This window comes from Salvelinus namaycush, chromosome 39, assembly GCF_016432855.1.
Source record: "Salvelinus namaycush isolate Seneca chromosome 39, SaNama_1.0, whole genome shotgun sequence".
NCBI classification, from domain to species: Eukaryota; Metazoa; Chordata; class Actinopteri; order Salmoniformes; family Salmonidae; genus Salvelinus; species Salvelinus namaycush.
In genome coordinates this window covers 17,725,774-17,748,477 of record NC_052345.1, presented here as the reverse complement: position 1 = coordinate 17,748,477, position 22,704 = coordinate 17,725,774, and the positions used below count along the sequence as shown (strand labels likewise).

General features: G+C 45.3%; 1 protein-coding gene and 2 non-coding genes across 3 annotated transcripts in view; all 3 read right to left on the bottom strand.

Moving 5' to 3' along the window:
• Positions 1-227: 227 nt before the first annotated feature.
• The window catches only part of LOC120032422 (ubiquitin carboxyl-terminal hydrolase 34-like), a 57,652-nt gene continuing 35,175 nt past the window's right edge, over positions 228-22,704 (bottom strand). Inside the window, exons 43-78 of the mRNA XM_038978523.1 lie at positions 22,451-22,528; positions 22,073-22,167; positions 21,649-21,821; positions 21,121-21,271; positions 20,831-20,909; positions 20,674-20,727; positions 20,480-20,575; positions 20,309-20,373; positions 19,939-20,014; positions 19,738-19,785; positions 19,506-19,571; positions 19,311-19,391; positions 19,133-19,218; positions 18,364-18,532; positions 18,010-18,084; positions 17,790-17,941; positions 17,269-17,422; positions 16,983-17,027; positions 16,679-16,783; positions 15,213-15,360; positions 12,562-12,692; positions 8,577-8,750; positions 8,063-8,236; positions 7,378-7,533; positions 6,865-7,022; positions 6,358-6,436; positions 5,654-5,780; positions 4,896-5,003; positions 4,647-4,751; positions 4,151-4,275; positions 3,577-3,700; positions 3,362-3,441; positions 2,998-3,138; positions 2,543-2,689; positions 2,111-2,267; positions 228-1,872 (exon numbers count right to left, since the gene is read on the bottom strand). Of these exons, the coding sequence (XP_038834451.1) occupies positions 1,121-1,872; positions 2,111-2,267; positions 2,543-2,689; positions 2,998-3,138; positions 3,362-3,441; positions 3,577-3,700; positions 4,151-4,275; positions 4,647-4,751; positions 4,896-5,003; positions 5,654-5,780; positions 6,358-6,436; positions 6,865-7,022; positions 7,378-7,533; positions 8,063-8,236; positions 8,577-8,750; positions 12,562-12,692; positions 15,213-15,360; positions 16,679-16,783; positions 16,983-17,027; positions 17,269-17,422; positions 17,790-17,941; positions 18,010-18,084; positions 18,364-18,532; positions 19,133-19,218; positions 19,311-19,391; positions 19,506-19,571; positions 19,738-19,785; positions 19,939-20,014; positions 20,309-20,373; positions 20,480-20,575; positions 20,674-20,727; positions 20,831-20,909; positions 21,121-21,271; positions 21,649-21,821; positions 22,073-22,167; positions 22,451-22,528 (4,734 nt within the window). The 3' untranslated portion in view covers positions 228-1,120. The remainder of the gene's footprint in view (positions 1,873-2,110; positions 2,268-2,542; positions 2,690-2,997; positions 3,139-3,361; positions 3,442-3,576; positions 3,701-4,150; positions 4,276-4,646; positions 4,752-4,895; positions 5,004-5,653; positions 5,781-6,357; positions 6,437-6,864; positions 7,023-7,377; positions 7,534-8,062; positions 8,237-8,576; positions 8,751-12,561; positions 12,693-15,212; positions 15,361-16,678; positions 16,784-16,982; positions 17,028-17,268; positions 17,423-17,789; positions 17,942-18,009; positions 18,085-18,363; positions 18,533-19,132; positions 19,219-19,310; positions 19,392-19,505; positions 19,572-19,737; positions 19,786-19,938; positions 20,015-20,308; positions 20,374-20,479; positions 20,576-20,673; positions 20,728-20,830; positions 20,910-21,120; positions 21,272-21,648; positions 21,822-22,072; positions 22,168-22,450; positions 22,529-22,704) is intronic.
• Positions 4,400-4,533, bottom strand: LOC120033078. Its single transcript, XR_005473915.1, has one exon. It is a non-coding gene; the product is annotated as a small nucleolar RNA SNORA44 (small nucleolar RNA).
• LOC120033082 lies at positions 18,807-18,936 on the bottom strand. Its single transcript, XR_005473919.1, has one exon. It is a non-coding gene; the product is annotated as a small nucleolar RNA SNORA17 (small nucleolar RNA).

The window sequence follows — 22,704 nt, the reverse complement described above, 5'->3', positions numbered from 1 at the left end:
CAAGGTTCAATTAAAATGATTGTGGTTCTTCACAGCAGTGTAACGTGAGGCGGAATAAGTCCGGAAACATTCTAGTAAACCTTACGACCACGGTGAAGGCTGTACGGGGGATCCTTAAAACAATAAATCAATCACAATGCTAAATCAATCAGATTTAATCCAGGATGTGCGAGGACGCTATAGGAAAAAAATGATCATAGCTCATTGTGGTTTTCAGTTCAGAATTATTCATATTACAATTTTTATTAATTTATCCTATATTGAAATAAATAAAAAAAGAAACAAAACAACCAGAAGAAGCAAGAATGACAATAGATTATGGAATGTATTTTCAGTAAATAAAATAAAGCTCCAACTGTTACACCAAGTCTGCTTTATTTCACCCACAGATATCGTGTCAAATAAAGCACCATTATATATATATATATATATATATATATATATATATATATATAAATATATATGTATATATAGTTTTCATATACACCGCCAGGCAACAACTAGAGAAGATTCTTTACAGAATCAAGTTTCTTGTGGTTCTTTTTTAATGTACAGGTAAACTTAGTTTGGATATTAACCACAGAAAAAAAGCAAGGCAACTTTTGCCTCTTTCATAAAGTACAAAACTGGCACAGAGGACACCATTTTATACAGAGTAAAAATGCAATAAAATTAAATTGCATACAGAAGAGACTAAAATTCCTGTAAACCTTTCCCCGTTACAGCAACCTCAAACAAATAAGTCACTTCAAAAAGAACTCTGAAATAGGTAAAAAAAAAAAAAAAGTATTATTTTTGCCGATCCATTGATCTCTTTCGTCCAATGGATTGGCGGCTGTGCATGTTTATAGTCATTTGGGAGCATGCTGTCTGGAGCCTTCTTCTGCCATTGAAGCTGGGGAGGAGTGATCGCGTGACATACCGGAGCACAAGAACTGATAGAAGCACATCAGCAGAGGCCAACGCAACACACACAGAAAAGGGAAACAACAAACGAAAGGATGAAAACAGGGAAAGAAAAGTGTTAAACGAAAGAGCATAATTCATTTAGAGAAAAAAAATAACAGACAAAAAATATTTTTAAAAAGGGCTCATGGCGCTGAGAGCAATAATGGGGATGTCACGAGGAGGCGGAGCACGGCCCTTTCCCAAATAGTTTTGTAACCACGGCGATAGTGGCCTCCACTGTCCTGTAGAGCATTTCCAGGGTGTCCGGAGGCGGGGCAGAGTTCGTAAGAGCCTGCGAGGGGGCGTGGCTACTGCACCCTGGGACCTCTGGCCCCTCTCCTGCCAGCCCCAGGGCAGATGGGAAGGCCAGGTCCTCCGAGGCCAGGGCGGCCGAGCCTCCGCAAGTCTCATCCATTGCCGCCGTTGCTTCCCTCCTCTCTTCCTCCTCCGCTCCTGCCATGGCTGCCTGCTGAGTCTGAGACGACTGCGGCTCCTTCCCTCCCTGTCCGCTGCCGCCGTACGACAACTCTCCCGTCTCCGGGAGGGAGGAAGAGGATGATGATGAGGAAGAGGAGGAAGAGGAAGCCTCCATCTTCTCCTCCTTGGGGGAAGCGTCCCCAGGGGGTTGGCTGCAACTGGTGGCAGCGGTAGGATCCGGTGAGGGCGGGTCGTGCTCGGTTCCCGGGTCGATGAGGGACGAGGAGTCCCGTGTCTCTGTGTCCGAGGTGCTGGTGGGAGTCAGTGCCTCCTGGTGCTCCGGCTTCAGCTCGACACATGGGGGGAGGGAGGAGGAGGTGGAGGCAGCACAGGTGGGTCCGGATACGGTCACACCCCCGGTGCTGGTGCCGGCGCTGGTTCCTTCCCCGGGGCCGTCGTCGCTACTCATCCGCCGGCGCTTCACTGGGGTGGCGCCCTCCTCCTCCGCTGAGAGACAGAGAAGAAACTCAGGTGATTAACCTTCACATCTGTGTACAGGTAGTACTACCATTAGCATTTTCAACTTCAAGTCATCATTCCCAACGGGTTTAAATGACACATAGTCCAACCCTGTTATCTGCTTACACTACTAAGTGACAATAGGCTACAAGGGACACCACACATTGACTACCATCAATGCGTTACCATTTTTCAAGTTTGTGACAGTAGACTGTATGTGTCGTACCTTTGGCCTTGCGGTCCTTGGCCTCCTGTTCGAGCGCGCTGCGTTGCTGCACACAGGCGCTACACTTGGACAGCAACTCCTGCAGGGCCGGACCCAGAGCCGGGTCCAACGCCTGGGGGGTGTGTATGGACAACATCAACGCCAACGCTCGCAGGTCCTGAAGAGAGGGAGGTAGAGGGACAAAAGATAAGTGATTATCTAGTAGAGAATAGCATTTGAACAGGGAATGACAATCTAGTAAGGAATGACTATGGAATTAACGAGGAAGCATGAATAAGGCCCGAGTAGAGCGTGAAAAAGGGATGAATAGCATATAAATAGGGCATGAATTTCATTAGAATAAGGCATGAATAGTGTACTAACAGAACGTGAATAAGGCATGAATAGTGCATTAACAGAATGTGAATAAGGGCATGAATAAGGGTTACTGACAGCGTTGAGGAGGCCGCTGGTCTTGCTCAGCTCCAGGCGGTGCGAGGCCAGCTCGGGCTGTAGGCTGTGGTACTCGTTCAGCAGGTTGGTCACCAGCAGACTGATCAGGTTGGCACAGCTGGGGCCCGACAGCACCTGGCTCTGGACCTGAGAGATGACACACACACACACACACACACTTGCGGTCATGCACTCGAAAGGCCCATCAACATGGTATTTAAAATAGCAAGGTTAGCCTGAGTCCCAGATCAGATTATGCAGTCTTGCCAACATCCTTGCGGTCATTTGAAGTTGACAAGACGGCAAAACAGATCTGGGACTCAGAACAGCGTGAAAACTTGGTTTCGCGTCAACATTGGATGCATACATGAAATGACACGCTATAAAAAGAGGCTAAAGCAGAGGCTGTCGGTGTTGAAATAAACGGATGGTAGCGATGGCTCCAAGATGGCTACCTTGTGCAGGAAGCAGGTGAGGAAGGAGTAGGCCATGTTGTTGTTGAGGAAGGTTCTCTCGTCCATCAGGATGCACTTGATGTACTCGCCGAACGCCGGGTCCTCGCACAGAAGCTTCACACACGTCTTAGCCAGGGCCGACTACAGAACAGCACAGCAAGATGTCGGTGACAACGTACAATCAGTGAGTTTGTATAATTTGATGTGTGTTATGTGTGTTTGTAGATTTGGATGTGTGTTAAGTGTGTATGCAAGTGAGAGAAATAGTACGCATATGTGTCCGAGTATTGTGTGTGTGTGACTGTATTTGAGTGAGTGTGTTAAAGGGTTTCTGAAATTGTGTGTGAAAGTGTGTGTTATTTACCTGAGACTGGCAAAGCTCCGTCCACAGCTTGGGGAAGAGGGCCAAGTGCAGAGGCAAGCCCTCGTACGCTATCAGGACACCTGGAGCCAGAGAGACATGGTCACATTGGCGACACACCAGATACACACACACACACAACCAGACAGACAGCCTTTTTAGTCATTAGATATAGTAACATTAGAAATGCATCCACACACACACACACACACACTCACTTAGTTTGACAAGGGTCTCGGTGAACTTCTCGCAGTTGATGGCGACTCGACACAGCAGGTGGATGAACTGGTGGTAGGAGAGAAAGTAGTCGAGGAGCATCCGGTCATACACCTCATCTTTACCCTGAGAGAGAGAGACAGAGGGACATGGAAGTTGATGGTCCTTCTCAATGGCAGCAGGAAGACCACACTAGCGCAAATATACACATGAAATGAACAGACCTTGAAATTGCGAAGAAACATACACACTCTACTCTATTTTCCCCAGAGGGAACTTCCGCGGTGGTTTGGGCACCGTTTCCACTTATCCAACCACGATTTTAACCAGGTAGGACAGATGGTCTTTCATCTTAAATGAACCTTTACTTAACCAGGTAAGCCATCGAGAGCAATCTCCCTGACAACAACAACCTGCGGTGAGATTTCCCCAAAAACATAAAACATCCTCTTTAGCACTAAGAACACTGTCCTATCAAACTTGACATGATCTTGGTGCCAAAGACGGTCTTTATGTTAAGAAAATGACAAACTGGCCGAGAGACACGAAGCAGTGGTGCTATTCAGAGACACACACCTTGCTGGTCTCCACCATGGAAGGCAGGAGGCACATGTTGAGTTCAGGTCTGGGAGGCCGGATGTTGTTCTTGCCGCCCATCAGCTTGATGTTCTCTCTGCAGGGCAGGTAAGGCCCAAAGGACACTGTGTACAAAAGAGAGTCACATTCAGACAAATCCTACCTGGTCTTACGCAAATCTACAGCAACATGTGTGTCAATGGGAGATTCTGGACAAAAATACATGTTTTTTTTTTGTTGTCCCTAGATATCTGTAGGACAGTTGAGTGACTGCCTCAGGCACGGAGAGGCCAGGACAGTCAAAGACTCCCCCCGGTACTCTGGCATGCACTTGGAGAACCGGAGGCTACAGACAGAGCCAAGGTCCTTAGGATAGCATGCTGTGTAGTATTATTAAATCGGCATTATTTTCATGATGGCTTGCGTTTGTCCTCATTAACTTTCGTCAGTACATAAGACAAGCTCTTAAGTGTAGCAGCTGGAGGGGGGCACTCACTGGGGATGTTGCTGTGGTGGTAGGTGCAGTGGTTGTGCTGCAGGAAGGGCACCAGAGTGTGCAGGAAGTCATGGGGACTCAACAGGACCAGCTCCTTCAGAACATCTGGAGGGGGGGGGGGACAGAAATAACCAGGAACTACTAGCGACATCACATCTCATATTACATACAACAACAGGTATGCTATGTGGAATAGTTTAGAGGGGAAAATGTGGTCAAGTATTATCCAAACTGTTTGTGTGAGCTTACCCAGGCAGGCGTTGCGGAGCTCCGGAGGGCTGTAGGAGTTGAGGAGGGTGAGCAGCTTGTGGGCAAAGTCGATCCTCTCCTGCCACTGGATAAGAGCCTGCTTCACGTCTATAGGAGAACAACACAGGTCATACAGAGACTTTACAGGGTCCCAAAATAAAAAAGGCAAGTCACTGAGCTCTAGTTAACAAAAGGCTACGACAGAAGAACACAGGGCTTATTCACAAGGAGGTGAATCCTAACTTTCACTTCATGACTGAGAGAACATTTGACTGATGTCAATGGGAGACAGAACATTTGATTTGAAAATTAGGTTTTGCTACAAGGTAGGTAGTCAGCATACAATAACTATCTTCAAAATAATTGACGAGGGACGTCGGTTGTGAGATGAAAGCTTCTTTTTAGTAATAATACATTTTACCGCTTTAGATTCTACAAAACAATAAAAAGAAAGTTGCCAGCAAAAGCCACGATAATCACTTGCACATAACTGGCGCGATCTTTTTTTGTTTTATTTTTACTTCCTGCCGGAAGGCATTCTGGTACTTGCAGTCAATAGCGTAATCCAATACAACATAAATATGTACATAGTTCTCTCAATCGCCACATGAATTCTAATACAATTACTCTTACATATGTAAATAACTAAACTAAAATATATTTAGGATACAGCTGAATGAATTAACTGTAAAGACGAACTCTGTAACCCATTACAGTTACAACATCCATAGAGGGGGAGGTAGGGTGTTTTCGCTGACCTTTGCGCTGCAGATAGGGCCGCGTGGCCTTGAGGACCGACAGGAAGATGGACAGCAGCTCCACCAGGTCCCCCGTCACATGACACGCTGTGGCCTCGTGGTACATCATGTGCAGGGTGTTGAACGACTGCAGGAAGCAGAGAGAAAGGGGGAGAGAGGGAAGCAAGGGAGAGCGAGAGAGGGCGAGGGGCACATCAAATGACAAACCGTTGCCTGAGCTAGAACCCTTGGCCTAAGAAATTCACATTCCTACACTTTATAGGAAAATATTATTTTACAGGATACAGCTCACAATGAAGAAACTTCATCAAACTACCAACATCATGTGTACGGTGTTAAAGACAGCAGGATGGAGAGAGGGGAGGGAGGGGCACGTCAAATGACTGATAACGATTTACGCAACAGCTGATGTCATGATAAACCTCTATGGGCACCCTTTACATTGAGAACTTAAAATATAAAATGTCTTATATTGGATACAGAATAAAACTACATTAAACGCTAACATTATTTACATTTTGAACCCGTTAACCCAACCTTGATTTCCGCTAGCTGAGTGATGAACGAGACTTGGAAATGTGGCAACACGAGACTGCCACCAACCAATTCAAAATTATAATATACAAGCCAGTGAAATGAAGCAATGTATAAATGGTTCGATTTAAGCCTAATAACCAGAATTAGTGCAGAATGTCTTGACGTACCTCTGTCATGAGGATGAGTCCTCTGTTGAAGACCACCAGTAGTCTGTCCTCATCGTTCTCCAACAACACACGGAAGGCACTGGGGAAGGACACAAAACACAGTTACACTATATCATGGACATATACTGCACTTTCACAGTGCTTTCATTTCAAAAGTAAGACAGTGCCCATATGATTCTCTAAAAGGCATCAGACATTTCTCTGGTTAAGTTGCCGCGTGTTCATATTTTTTTTTAACTCTGCAGATGCTTCGTATCTGGGCCGTGTTTTAGGGCATGCAAAGGAAAATGTTTTAAAACGTTTTGCAACAAATGATTGTGTCCTATTGGACCATTCCTGGTAGTCCCTGTTTCAGTCCATTTTCTTCAACGTGGTGCCTTATGAACATGATCCTGGTGGCAAGTGAGAGTGTTGCCCTCCCTCTGTGTGTGTGCGCGTGATCCCCTCTCTGTGTGTGTGTGTGATCCCCTTTCCCTGTGTGTGTGTGTGTTCCCCTCTCTGTGTTACCTGATGAGTGTGGTCCAGCAGGAGCGTCCGTCCAGGCAGCGGAGGTAGCAGCTGATGGTGGTCTTCTTAAACTGCTTGACGTCCTCCAGCTCCTCCTCCCTCATGTCCGACCGCTGGGCCACAAACAGCTGCATCAGGTTGAACAGCTCCTCCACCGCCTGCAGGGGGACCAACACACAGACACACCAGACAGTGGTCAGAGAGGCAACAGAGACAAATCAACCTCATACAGGAGTCAGAGAGACCACCTAGAAACATCTCAAGAGGCCTAGCCCTCTGATTTCCGCATGAAGTGCTTAGAGGATGATAGTGGACAAGGCACTAATGAATCGCCTGAGGGGTCATGGACACAGGCAGTATAACAGAGGCATAAGATAGTCGCCTGACGCAGTAAGAGAGAAAAAAAGACAGACGGACAGTCACACGAACAGTCAACACACACCAGCACCCAGTCAATCAGGTCATCTTCCCATTATACACAAAGGGACAGAGTCAGTCAGCCGGACCACCCACCCCTGGGTACTGGCTGGCGTGCGGCGTCAGGTTCTTGAAGGCCCACTGGATGTTCTGGTGCGAGGCCAGCTGGCGGGTGAAGGCGGGCGACTGCTCGCAGCACATCCTCAGGATGCCGTAGTAGGCAGGCAGCATTCCCCGGTTGAACAGCACCACCTGTTAGGAAATCATTTCAAGCAGGCTTTCAGACTCACCTCTAGCGACTGCCCTACCTTCATTCTTTGGCTGTTGTGTTTTTGCTAGTAACATTTAGTACATTTCCAACGTGTTCCTGGATAAATTGCTCAGAAAATGTTTCAGAGATCGCCGCTCTCTTGCCAGTTGAAGGCGCTTCTTGCACTGAAGGTTCTAACTATTGAACTGTTGGACGTAGGGGCGTGTAATTTGGTAAACCTTCAGTTGGAAAGGACAGTAGGATATGGCAGTGCCATGGTAGCGTTAGGCCTCGGAGGCGCTGTGGCAAACATGCACTACACAGAACTCATCACATTTTTGCGAATCATGCAACTTGGTAAACATGGTTAAGATAGGCATCACCTTTGCCCAATTTAGCGTTATGCTTCCCAACGGTTGACCAAGTGGTGCCGTTTCTATAGCTAGGACATCGTTGCCTCTGCTCAAAACTAGATTCATTTTGTTAATAAAAAAATTAGGGGGCTTTGCAACTAAAATGTATTATTTCTACCTCCTGGTCGTCGTGGTCGGCCAGGATGTAGTTGAAGGCGATGTTCTTAGTGACCACAGGGTTCTGGACGACCAGCCGGACGTTCTCGGGACACTCCATACACACGTTGTACCAGAAGGAGAGCAGGGCCTGCTTGTTGTGGTTAGTGGCGATGGCTGGTTCAGACAGCTTGGGCTGAGACGGGGGGGGGGAACATGGAGAAAGATCAGAGAAGTTCTCTTACTGCAACTCAGTTATTTCATTACTATCACTAGCTTTATTATTCATTAAGGTGTGTATAGGTGAACACACCACAGAGGAAGAGAAAAAGGAACCAAACAAATCGACTTCATTTTCATGTCTTGAGATTAACTAAATACAGGCGTTTGGTCATTCTAGTGTAGTGCAGTGAATGCACAAAGAGACTAACTTCTAAATGACTAATATGACTAATCTAATCCCAGTCTCATTTAGCCCACTCAATTCTTCCCAAAGCAGACAAAGCCTTTTCACCCCCCCCCCCCCCCCCCCTCACCTGGAAGAGGTTCCACAGGTCCATGAAGTAACCGGAGAACATGAGCTTCTCCGTCTTGGAGATGAGGCAGTAGGTCATGAAGCTGAAGTACTGCACCAGCTTGGTGGTCCCATGCACCGCCGCGTCCACGTAGAGCTTGGCCCGACCCAGCAGGCCCAGAAGCAGGTTGTACACCTGGTACAAAAGCAAAGGGAAAGATTCTAGATATTTTTCTGTATTTTTTCGTTTTCATACAAAATAAACATAACTACAAAACAGTCCCTGTGAAACACGTACACTTCAATCTAATCGTTGTACATACTGTATCTTGTCAATAAATTGTTTTATGTAAGTCTCCTTTACGGGTTGTAAATTATATCCACTTCTCTTTGAACTAGAAGATATCTGAGCAGGTGATCAAAAAATACCAGCAAACGGATATTATTGCCAAGACCTGATTGGTCGAAACGTCGCTAATGATGGAAACCGTTTGACTTGAGCCCATTATAATTGTATAATAAGTTCATTAGTAGTAGTAATCTTGTTATGGATTTGGTTGTTGGAGCTTGTGTGTTATTGTAGCGACAAGGGGAAGTACAGAACGTGTCGGTCTCAGGTCAGACACTGTTAGTGCTGTATATTAAGATTCTAAGGAAGTAGGCAAAAGAGCAACAGTTGGGTTGCTGTTGAGCTAAGTTAGTTTCTGAGGAACAAGGGCAAGGAGAGGACAATAGTTGAAGAGGGAGGAAACATCTGTGAGGGGGGCCAGAGGGGCCCCAATGACACTAACTGCAGCTTTCTCTCTCACACAGACACAGCGGCCCACAAAGGTTCTGGACAGTAACAAAGCGGCACAGACCTAGTTTCCGCCCAGCAACAGAGACTAATTGTTTATCTTAGACATACAAAAAAGGGGAAATCCGCCTAGTCGGGGTATAAATATATGCTTGTGTAACTTGCATGCAGGGCCCGGTCCTTGCCTCTCAGCCGCCCTAGGCGAGACATAAAAAAAGGACCTTGGCTGGTGCGCAGCCTACCATGTCGACCAGCCATGGAATTTTATGAATGCCCATACACGTGGTAGGCCCACCATTTGTAAAACAGGCCGTTGCATTGGCTTTATTGGTCCTGATTCCTGTGACTAATCAATTTGGCTATTTAAAACTTCTTGCCACTAGGGGGGTGCCATTTCGACATAGCACAAATTCGTATCCAAATTAAACTGCCTCGTACTCAATTCTTGCTCGTACAATATGCATATTATTATTACTATTGGATAGAAAACACTCTCTAGTTTCTAAAACCGTTTGAATTATGTCTGTAAGTGAAACAGAACTCGACTTAGAGCAATTCTCCTATGAGGATTTGAAAATGGTGAAATCTGCTTGCTGTTCCCAGACCTGTAGATAACCCTGACTGTCTTCTATTGGTTGAGATGCACTGCATACGCCTTCCCCTGGTTGTTAGCGAATAGGGATAGTTGAAATGGAGTCTCTACGTAGTTCAGAAAGTTGATAAATTGATTGGAACCGAGGTGTCCACCCTTTTGGACCTTCGCGCTGACGCAGAAAGGGTCTTGGAATGTCTTTTTAGAAGCTCTGGTTTTAGAAACTAGATATATCCGGCTCTGTTTTTATTCGATATAGGCTTTAAAGACATCATAATCTTGTTATTTTAAACCGATTTATATCAGTTTATGTCAGTATATTGCGATTTTCGGGCATTTCATTTTCTGACGTTGTATTGAGTTGGGTCTCTCTCTCTCGAATGCCATTGTGTACTGCTAATTGCAACGTCGAAGGAAACATTCTCCAACCCAGCAACGATTCTTTTGGCCAACGGACACCTTTCCCAAGATTCTGATGGGAGTTCAGCTAATAGTAAGTACTATTTATGCTGATAATTCGTTGTTCTGTTGAAAAAGTAAAATGCATAAGACGCCATTATTTTCCGTGTAGCCTTGCGCTATCGCACCCTGTATTGCACCCAGTATTGCGCAGTAAGGTTAATTTTAAAAATGTAATTCAGCGATTGCATTAAGAACTAATTTGTCTTTCAATTGCTGTCCACCCTGTATTTTTTTAGTCAAGTTTATGATTATTTATTGATTAGACTAGGTGACTCTCCAAGATGGCGCCCGCAATTCTCTGGGGAGCTTGGCAACTTTTCTCATTGTATAAGCACGATTTGTGCCGCTAAATATGCACATTTTCGAACAAACTCTATATGCATTGTGTAATATGATGTTACAGGACTGTCATCTGAAGAATTCTGAGAAGGTTAGTGAAAATTAATATATTTTGGTGGTGAATACGTTATCGCTATGTTTGGCTGGAATCAATGCTGTTGTTTGGTTTGCTACTGTGCTAAGCTAATATAACGCTATATTGTGTTTTCGCTGTAAAACACTTAGAAAATCTGAAATATTGTCTGGATTCACAAGATCTGTGTCTTTCCATTGCTGTACGCTGTGTATTTTTAAGAAATGTTTTATGATGAGTAATTAGGTAATACACGTTGCTCTCTGTAGTTATTCTAGTCGATTTGTGATGGTGGCTGCAATGGTAAACTATGATTTATACCTGAAATATGCAAATTTTTCTAACAAAACATATGCTATACAATAAATATGTTATCAGACTGTCATCTGATGAGGTTGTTTCTTGGTTAGTGGCTATTTATATCTTTATTTGGTCGAATTTGTGATAGCTACTGATGCAGTAAGAAAATGGTGGAGTATGGGAGTGGTGTCTTTTGCTATCGTGGTTAGCTAATAGATTTACATATTTTGTCTTCCCTGTAAAACATTTTAAAAATCAGAAATGATGGCTTTATTCACAAGATGTGTATCTTTCATTTGGTGTCTTGGACTTGTGATTTCATGAACATTTTATTATATGATATCCCTGTGGCTTTAGGCTAGGCTATGCTAGTCAGCTTTTGTGATGGGGGGGGATCCCGGATCCGGGTTTGGGAGGTGTTAGAGGTTTAAGCACCGAATATCAGCTACCCAACTTCATCGGGAGTTATCGTGAGCCTATTTGCAATGTGTTTGCACAACACGTAATATAAACAAAATTCAAGGAGAGCCGCACACTCTAGGAGCTCAGATGCAATAATTTAATGTCCAACGTTTCAACAGACAAGCTGTCTTCATCAGGGTAGAATCAACACGTAATGCAGAAATATGAGATTTTTTCACTATGATCAACTTGTCAAAAATACACAGATACAAACTTGAAACCACTGATCATGACAAAGGGTGGGAAACTCCTGGACAACAGTTGTGATTGTAGATTCCATATCGTCCATTTTACTTTGACCTGTCCTGTTTTTAGGATATGTTGTTTGTTAATGTGACAGCGCATTTTTTTGTTGATTGGGCGCCATTTCGTTTGATCAGAGAAACCTGCATGATGTAAAAAGTCACAGTCTTTATACATTGTCGTACGTTTGACCTCCGGCCTGTTGGCTCCAGAAAAGGCCACATACTCGTTCTACTATATCTGCTACATGATTTATGTTAGATTTTCTTTTTGACGGAACGTTGGTGGAGCGCCGCATCTCAGCAAAAGCACCTTGGAGAAGCGCGCTGGGAATGGACAAGTGAAATATTTCACGCCCCCGTCTTTGACAAAGTGGGCACTGCTCATCACAGGGCGGCATCAGCGCTCACCTAAAAAGCCCATATGCCACTGGTTGAAAGAAATTGTCATTGTTTTTGCCCAGAATTCCGTGAGGTTTTATGTATTTTTGTTGGTGCGCCTTGGTCAGTTTAGATCAGAAAATGCCGCCTTCAATCAATCTGGCGCCATAGGCGGACGCCTAATCCTGCCTAACGAGCCGGCCGGCCACGCTTGCTGCTTGCATGTTACCCTATTTAGCTGAAGCATCCAGTTGGGTGAATAAATCTGATTTGAGCTTTTCTCAGTATCCGACTGTACCTCGAATAGAACCTAACACTAATAAAAACACAGGGAGGAAAGAGTGCAGCGTGTAAACGTACCTGGTGGAGCACCACGGTGGTGTCGGGGGACAGGGGCAGGTCCCGCGTGGGGATGTGGAGGGAACGCGTGGAGCGGAACATCTGCCGGAACGAGTTGCTGGGAATCAGGGAGACCAGGAGGTATGCTGCCGCTAGAGGGACAGAGGGAGAACAAGAGTTAGAGCAGCGTTTAGCCTAAATGTCTGGCTTTTGAAAAAATATTTCTAGGCTAACGACACACAATCGTTCTTTTGCTAGAGTGAGAAGAGAATGATGGGGATGAGTGCAGTGGACAGCAGTGGTACCTAGCTCTCTGTTGGTTCTCTGTGAGAGGTGGGGATGGAAGCGAGAGAGGGAGTAACAAATAAAACAAGTTGAAAAGGGCACTTACGTAACCTGTTTTAGGGGATTGTTTTATGGGGAACTTTTTGTAACCTACACTATATATATATATATACACAAAAGTATGTGGACACGGTGCTGACAGGTGTATAAAACCGAGCACACAACCATGTAATCTCCATAGACAAGCATCGGCAGTAGAATGACCTTACTGAAGAGCTCGGTGACTTTAAAACGTGGCAGGATGCCACCTTTCCAATAAGTCAGTTCGTCAAAATTTCTTCCCCGGTCAACTAAGATCAGCTAGATGCAGGCAAGATTGTGCAAGACCAGGGTTCTTAGCACCACATACCTTAACCATGGCAATGCTGACCAGGATGGAGCGGAGTTGTGTTGTAGTGAAATCTTTACTTAATACGTTTGCTTTATGGAAACGTAATTTATCGCACTTCTTTCAAAGACGTCGTTGCAGCTCCATCTAATTGTTGTATATATTTACTTATTTATTTTTGAGGGCAACTCACACTCAAATGAACTTTGTTATTGTTGACGTCAACATTTTTATTCTGATACCACTATTTTTGTACAATAGTCTTAATTGATTTTATTCTATTGCATGAAAGGCTGGGAGACCGCAACTACATAACAATTGTCTTTAGAGGCAGTATGTTTCATCTAAGAAGTACGTGTTCAGCAAGTGGAAATGTGTCTGAGAAGCAGTAAGAAGTTGGTTGATGCATATTTACATGTTTAAGTTTGAATAAAATGAAGTTTTACTTGGTGTTATCACTGCTACACACAATACCTGGCTTGTCGCAGCCAAGCATTCCTAGCGAAGTCGCTTTTTGATCCTTCGATGTCAGCTCTTCCTTTCATTCTGAAGCCAAATTCACCAAGCGTTGGATTGTTCACCCACTTACAGAAACCTTCCATTGACCTCACTGTGCAATCTTTACACAAGGACTGAGAGGAGAATGTGTACGCAGACGATCATACAGAAGATGTCAGATGAACAAAAATAAAACACTTCATTTTTCTTAACTCCCTGTATCCGGTGGCAACCTGACCGACAGGAAGGAGAGGAGAAAGCCCCTCTTGCACAGCAACACTTTTTAATAAGAGCGTTGATACTATGGAAAATAGAATGATGAACAAAAAAGTACCCTAATGTGAAGTGGAAACGTCTCGGAGCAACAACGGCTCAGCCGCAAAGTGGTAGGCCAGACAAGCTCACAGAACAGGACCACCGAGTGCCCGAAGGGTGTAAAAATCGTCCATCCTCGGTTTCAACACTCACTACTGAGTTCCAAATTGCCTCTGGAAGCAACGTCAGCACAAGAACTGTTCGTCTGGAACTTAATATGGGTTTTCATAGCCGAGCAGCCACACACACGCTGAAGTTGTGTAAAGCTTGTCCACATTGGAGCAGCGGAAACGCGTTCTCTGGAATGATGAATCACGCTTCACCATCTGGCAGTCCGACGGACTAATCTGGGTTTGGCGGATACCAGAAGAACACTACCTGCCCCAATGCATAGTGCCAAACTGTAAAGTTCGGTGGAGGAGGAATAATGGTCTAGGGCTGTATTTCATGTTTAAAGTTCGGTGGAGGAGGAATAATGGTCTAGGGCTGTATTTCATGTTTAAAGTTCGGTGGAGGAGGAATAATGGTCTAGGGCTGTATTTCATGTTTGGGCTAGGCCCCTTAGTTCCAATGAAGGGAATTCTTAACGCTACAGCATACAATGACATTCTAGACAATTCCGTACTTCCGACTTTGTGGCAACAGTTTGGGAAGGCCCTTTCCTGTTTCAGCATGACAATGTCCCTGTTCTGCCCCTGAACAAGGCAGTTAACCCACTGTTCCTAGGTCGTCATTGAAAAAAATAATTTGTTCTTAACTGACTTGCCTAGTTAAATAAAGGTAAAATTAAATTAAAATAAAGCGAGATCCATACAGATATGGTTTGTCGAGATTGGTGTGGAAGAACTTGACTGGCCTGCACAGAGCCCTGACCTCAACCCCATTGAACACTTTTGGGATGAATTGGAACACTGACTGTGAGCCAGGCCTAATTGCCCAACATAAATGCCCAACCTCACTAATGTTCGTGGCTGAAAGGAAGCAAGTCCCCGCAGCAATGTTCCAACATCTAGTGGAAAGCCTTCCCAGAAGAGTGGAGGCTGTTATAGCAGCAAAGCGGGGACCAACTCCATATTAATGGCCATGATTTTGGAATGAGATGTTTGACGAGCAGTGTCCATATACTTTCGGCCATGTAGTGTAGTTCATAAGAACTTCCAGACAGAGACATCACAAGTGTTCTTACAGGTGCGGACACGGGGGTAGTTGTGGGCAAGTAGGAAGCGCTCCACCCAGTTCTCCATGTTCTGCAACACCCAGCTGTGAGCCAGCTTGTTCCTGGGGGTCTGCACCGCCAACCAGTCCAGACACTGGCTAGGGTTGTACTCTATCACCTGGGAGAGAACACACACACACAACAAAAAGGATACGATTCTGAATATTTTAGGCAATGACGTCAAGATCAACTGAAATAACTTGATAAAGTGAATTAAGGACAAGTATATGAATACATTTATGTTTAACTGATTAACTTTATAAAGAACAATGAATCAGATGAACCTATGTGACTATGTGCCCTCCAAGCTCATCACTAAGTTCAGTACTCTGGGACTGAACACCACCCTCTGCAACTGGATCCTGGACTTCCTGTCGGGATGCCCCCAGGGGGTGAGGGTGACCATCAACACTGGGGCCCCTCAGGGGTGCGTGCTTAGTCCCCTCCTGTACTCCCTGTTCACCCACGACTGCGTGGCAACACCTAACTCCAACACCATCATTAAGCTCGCTGACGACACTACGGTGGTAGAACTGATCACCGACAACAAGACAGCCTATAGGGAGGTCAGTGACCTGGCAGTGTGGTGCCAAGACAACCTCTCCCTCAACGTCAGCAAGACAAAAGGAGCTGATCGTGGACAACAGGAAACGGAGAGCCGAGCACGCACCCATCACACATCAACGGGCTGTAGTGGCGCAGGTCGAGAGCTTCAAGTTCCTCACTACGGAATTAAAATGGTCCACACACACCAACACGACAATGCCTCTTGCCCCTCAGGAGGCTGAAACGACTTGGCATGGGCTCTCAGATTCTCAAAAAGTTATACAGCTGCACCATTGAGAGCATCTTGACTGGCTGCATCACCGCTTGGTACGGCAACTGCTTGGTATCCCGACCGCAAGGCGCTACAGAGGCCAGTGCGTACGGCCCAGTACATCACTGAGGCAGAGCTCCCTGCCATCCAGGCCCTCTATACCAGGCGGTGTCAGAGGAAAGCTCTAAATATTGCCAAAGACTCCAAGTCATAGACAGTTCTCTGCTACTGTACGGCAAGCGGTCTGGAACCAACGGGACCCTGAACAGCTTCTACCCCCAAGCCATTAGACAGATAACTATCTACCTGGACTATCTGCATTGACCCTTTTTGCACCAACTCTTTTGACTCATCACATACGCTGTTGCTACTGTTTATTATCTATCCTGTTGCCTAGTCACTCGACCCCCTACCTATATGGACATATCTACCTCAATTACCTTGTACATCGACTTGGCTATATACACGCGGTACCAGTACCAAGCTAGTTATTTATTCCTTGTATTATTTATATTTTTCTATCTGCACTGTTGGGAAGGGCCCGTACCGGTCACTGTTAACGAAGCATGTGACAAATAACATTAGATTTTATGTTGTGTGTGTGTGTGTGTGACCGTACCTCCCAGATCCTCTGTAGTATGTAAGAGGCGAAGGAAGGCATGCCCGGAGGACCACCTGATAGCTCCATCAGCATGGTGAGCAGCTTGAAGAAAGGGTTTGCCGCCTAGGAGGAGGAGATGGAGAGAGAGAAGGGGGTGGAGAGAGAGAGTAGGAGTTGGAGATAAGGAGTGGGAGAGAGAGGGATGAGAGAAAGAAGTAGAGAACATGAGGGATAAATTGAGATGTGTACAAACTAATAATTGAGTTGGATAATAGACAGAGCATTATGTATTAAAAGTATAGGTTCTCACATCAGTGCTTACCTCAGGCGTCAGTTTAGCGATAGAGGTGAAGAGCATGGATACAATCTGGAATAAAACACAGGAGAAATTATGCCCCTCTACGTAATAATAATTTGGTGGGTACTTATATTTGTCCTATTTCAAACATGTAAAAATCTGTATTAATACCAACTGTGCTTTTTGCAAATCCCAACTCTCCCTGAGACACCCTCGGAGAGTAGGGTCACGGCCAGGGTCTGCCATTAACAACAGCGACGTGTTTGTTTGTGGGTGCGTGCGTGCGATTTGGTGCGCGCGTTAAACGTACGTGCTCGGCCAGGCGGTTGTTGTAGCGACACAGGCTGAAGATGAGGTTGCAGGTCTGCCTGATGTTGATGCCGTCTCGGATGTGCTGGAAGAGGAAGGGGAAGCCTTTCCCCCCGGTCAGGGCTGCCATGTCACTCTGGGACAGAGTCAGGTGTCTGGAGAGAGAGGGAGGGAGAAAAGGAGATTAGAAAAAAGATAAAAAATTAAACATACGAAGGGGGACGATTTGATACTGACAACAGCGAATAAATTGGGTGCTATATGTGGTAGTATTTCTAGCTACCTTTTGGGCAGTATTACCAACACTATGTTGTGCTGTGCCAAAGCTATGAACATTTCCTGTGACCCAGCAAACGTAAATACCAAATTTTCTAGTCACAACCATGTCTAGTTCTGGGTGATACTCAGATTGTCCAGTGACATTGACAAATCTCACTTTGTTAGTAGCAGGTCAAATCCCTGTGCCATAGACTGCTTTCCTGTGTCCCAAGTGGTGCTATGCCATGCCCGGCAGTGCCCTACCTCTCAGAGCGGGACTGTTCCACCAGCAGGGCGATGAGAGCTATCATCTTCTCCAAGGCGGCAGGGCGGTACTTCTCTTCCGCCAGGGATAAGATGTCCTCCTCCTCATCCTCCTCTTCTCCCTCCTCCTCAGACAGCACCTCCACCTGGGGCTGGAGGGACCAGGTCATTACACACCCAATCACAGAAACACACACACACACAACTAGTGTATACTTACGTTCTCAGGCCCCTTGGTGCCCATGTAGAAGTGCACCATGATGGAAATGGCTTGTAGGGACAGAAGGAACTGACTCTGGACGTATGAGAAAAGAGAAAACAAAACAGACTTAGCAAAAACCTTGTTCTCTAAAAACCCTTTCAGCCATGTATCTTGGTGAGGTAATGCCAAGGTCACGGGGTTCAAGCCCTGCAGGAATCACAGAAAACATACTGAAAATGTATGCACTCAGAGAGCAGGCTCTGGTCAAAAGTAGTACACTCTGTTGGTTATAGGGTGCCATTTGGGACTCATTTTTACACACTTAAGTCCTTTGGGATAAAAGTGTCTAGAGTATTGTTATCAACGACCCACCTCCTCCTCTCCCATCTTGGCGAACTCGTAGAGGAAGGCGAAGTACTCAGTCAGGTGTTTGCTGTGGGGCTTGACGCCGTGCTCCATGATGGACAGCAGCGTCTTGACGAAGCGCGTCACGCACGAGCGGCTGCCAATGTCCTCCACCGGCCCGTCCATGTCGTCAGACCTGCAGGCCGCACACAGGAAGTGACACCAGACAACTTGTTAGGTCATGTTCATTACCAAACAAATGAAGATGGACTGAAACAAAGGGACTACCTAGACTTGTTCAATGAGAAAGTCTAATTTTCTTTTTCTGTTGCAAAGCATGTTGAAACGTTCTCTGTTGAGTACCCTACTGAACATGACCCAGGTGATAGTAGAATTAAACATGGAGTTCTCCCTGAGTTTTCCCAGAACATTATAAATTGAAACTTCTTTGGTTAGTGACCATTTTCCTCAATGTTGTGCCACAAAACTCTCCAAGTGCCCACAGTGCTAGGGCAACTAGGTGACACATGGCACCTTTCAGCGAGCTAATGACACAGACACAACACTGTGAAGTCACGCTGCAACACCTCTAGTGGCAGCAAAACATGATCAGCTCAAAAGCCACGTTATAGACTCATGGGATATCACAAACCAGTTTAATGTGAGAAAAATGCCCCAGAAAATTTGTGTAAGCCATCAATTGTTAACGTTATAAAGCTTACAAATGAACATGATTCTCAGTTGTGAGTGATTGAGTGGGTGGATGATTGATTGGTACATAAGCAACCAGTCCTACCCGTCCTCCATGCCAGGTTGTAGGTAGAGGTGGGCGTGGACTGGCCGTAGCCTCTGGATGACGTGGATACACAGCCTCTGAAACATCTGATGGGGGACAACAGGGCAGAGAGTATGAGTGTGTGTGAGTGAGAGTGTGTGTGTGTGTGACTGCCGAACAATCTGATTGGGGCTCTCACCTGTCGAACAATCTGATTGGGGCACTTGATGAGGATCTGCATGGGCCACCAGTTATCATCAGCCATGCGGTCCAAAAACCACTGAAAGACCATGACGACATGAAAACAGGAAGTTAGCAATTACCCTGATAATGATTGAAAACCATTTCAGCACAATATGTGGACCCTTGATTTGCGCTTCAACAGTCAATTTACCTCGCAGGCCGCCTGGCTGTTGTTGAATTGTTTGGTCAGTAGCTCGATCCACTGCAGCATGGTGGGCTGAAAACACACAGACAAAATGTAGACAAACCCTTGCTAGAAGTTACAGACCATCTACCACGCTGTAAAACAGAGGGCAAAAAAATCTAAACCGCTGAAAAATAACCAGACTGCAATCTAGCCACTAGAGGGAGCCATCCACTGACAGTAAGGAAGGACAACTCACCTTTTCCTTAGAGTGAATGAACGTCTCCAGGACAAACGACGTGCTAAGCTGTAACCAAGGAGGAGAAGTGTGAGAGTGGAAAGTATATTCAAAAAGTGTAAAAGGTAAAACCATAAAAATAAAAAAAACGGTGAAAAGGTCAAGGATTTTCAAATTAAGTTCTATGGTTGAGAATAAGGCTTTAGTGGAGAGCGGTCGTACCTTGGCAGTCATGAGGGAGATGGCTTTGGGGTCTGGTAAAGTGCTAGGGATGCTGCTGCAAAGCTGCCACATGAACCTGGAGGTAAGAGTACAGAGAGTCACAACACTGATCTCAGACCAGTTTATCCACCAACACAACATCCTACATAACTTACACTATGTTAATAGATCACGACCATATTTGATTGCATATGAGCGGTAATTGAGACAGTATTTCATAAGTAAAACCAATTTGGTTATACATTTCAGGGTAAAGTCACAGGCACATAAGCAAAGTACTGTTAACATAAACTCTCAATAATATCACATCTGCATTCCAGCTTCAGAAAAAGTACAGGCGTGATGGCTAGTACAAAAATGTGCCGCTGACCCAAAGTATGTGTGCTCGAATATGTTCTTGTCCTGGAGAAACTGCATGTTGTCTTGCCAAATCCACTGAGTAGAGAAAATAAAAAAAATAAACACAGAATAAGTATTTCAAAGTTTGAGAATAAAGAATGTGAGAAAGGAGAGCGCTATGCGATTGTAACCAGCCGGGTACCTCGAGTAGATCTGGAGAAACGTCAAAGTTGAAGTCCTTGCCATTTTCCTCCTCGAGCTCCACTCTCTTGTAGAAAAGCATGTAGGCGCTGTGGGTCTGGAGTGCGAGACATGGGACAAACTGTCAACTTTAAAACCCATCGCTTTATTAAAACTACATTTAAACATTAGAAAATGATTTACAAGGAAACTGACCTTCTCAAAGGAGAAGTCCATGAACTTGTCGGTGACAGAGTCATACGTTTTTGTCTAAAAGACAAACATGTAGGTGAGACAAAACATTTAAATATTTAAAAGTATTAATTAACAGTAAAACATTGGAGCTTTGTCCTTTTTTGGGGGGGGGATTTACCGTCATCTCTCCACCGAAGCACTCGGAGGCTAGCTGGGCTGAATCAAAGGGCTTTACCTCGGCATCGTTGAACAGGTACCTGAGAAAAGCAAACAAATTAAGTTAATTACAGTCAGTTGTATTCCCTAAAATTCAAAAGCACCCAGACGTCAATCAAACAATTGTCATGAATTAACTTCCATGTAAATGGACAATAAAGTATATCGTATCGTAAGGCAATAACATGAGACCTCATTTTTTAAATTCCCCACTGATCTGATTTCAATAGTATAGCCAGAGATATTCCTCACCATTTGTTATTCTTGTAGGCGTGCGGGTTGACGATGTCCCGGATGAAACTGTAGTAATGGCCGCCGTCGGCAGTGCCCGTGTGAACCGTGACGCCGATGAGGTCGTACTCGTAGCTCTCCGCCACCTTAGCCTCACCCTCCTCCCGGAAACCTGTAGTAGGACATAGGGGACCACATCAATGAGCAACCCGTTCCTCCAATTATTGGTCCAGCTAGCCTCTGATAGGCTAGATGGTATTTTCATCTAAGGGGATAAAAACGTTATATTAAATCGCCGATAAATCACTGCCGACCATTCGAGGTGCAGACATTACTTTGTTTTCATATATTAGTTTTTCTATCCAGCACATTTGTCCTCTTTCTACAGACTACGAAAAAGGAATGATCTGCATATTGCTATTCAACCTGATTTCAAAACACACCGACTAGTACAGTGATACAAGTGAATTTAGTACAGAGCCTATGAGAACCAAATCATGCGGTTGGGGGGGGGGGGGGGGGTCTGTCGGAACAGGAAGTGACGCGTACCCTCTTTCCTGTCGCCCTTGGCCATGAGGAAGTCCTCGGTGTAGGGGGTCATGTCGAGGCGCAGGGGGAAGGAGAAGTGCGTGTTGACCTTCTCCTTCATCATGGTGACCATGTTGAAGGTGTAGCGCATGGTGTTGAAGCTTAGGATGCGAGGCAGCTTCTTGAAGCACGCCCTGGAAAGGAGAAGGACGGAGACAGGGAAGGGAGATTAATAGAAGCACAAGTCTTGTACAAAAAAAACCAAGAGAAACTAGAGATGTCAATAAGTTATTTTTTCAAATGGTAAAATCAACATCGACTAGTGGAAAACCAGCCAACCATTCCAAAAATGTCTAGTATACAACTACGACTGCCAATGTAGGATGGTTGGCTTATTTTCAGGGGAACCAGCAGGGTCCTCTTCATGAGGTTCGCATCGACTCACCTCTTCTCGGCGCGTACTTTCTTGCCACACTGGGAGCAGGTGTACATGTTGTCCCCCTCCAGAGTGTCCTTGATGGTCACCTCGTCCAGAGATTCCTGAGGAAACACGAAGACACAAGTCTCTAGCAACATGCCAAGCAGTAATGTATGCCCACTAGAACTAGGAGTGTAGAAAATACCCCGGACTAACAGAGTACGACATAGGATGACTTGAGGAAAAGTTGCCATTTGCCAGAGTAAGAATTCCAAGCTGAATAGAAGGCGGCAGTGTGATACTACAGTGCTATGAGATTTGAGACTGGAAGGTAAACCCCAGTCTGTAACACTTGGTTGCACTTCTAAACGAAGTCAACGATGTTGACGGCGATGTTGTCCTTACGTAGATGTTCTTCATGTCGGCCACCTGGCACCTGACTGTGTAGAACTCCTCGGCTGTCTGACTCACGTGGTCACAGTCCTGTTGGACGGGGAAAATGAGTTGAATGAGAATGTGTGTGTAAAGCCACACACACACACAAGTGCAATAAACACATGTAGGGCGACCTTTTGTAGTGAATTTTTGTAGTGCCAAGGAATAGTGCAAAGTGCACAAAAAACAGTAAACCTCGTAATCGAGAAGTGTGGTTTAATGCG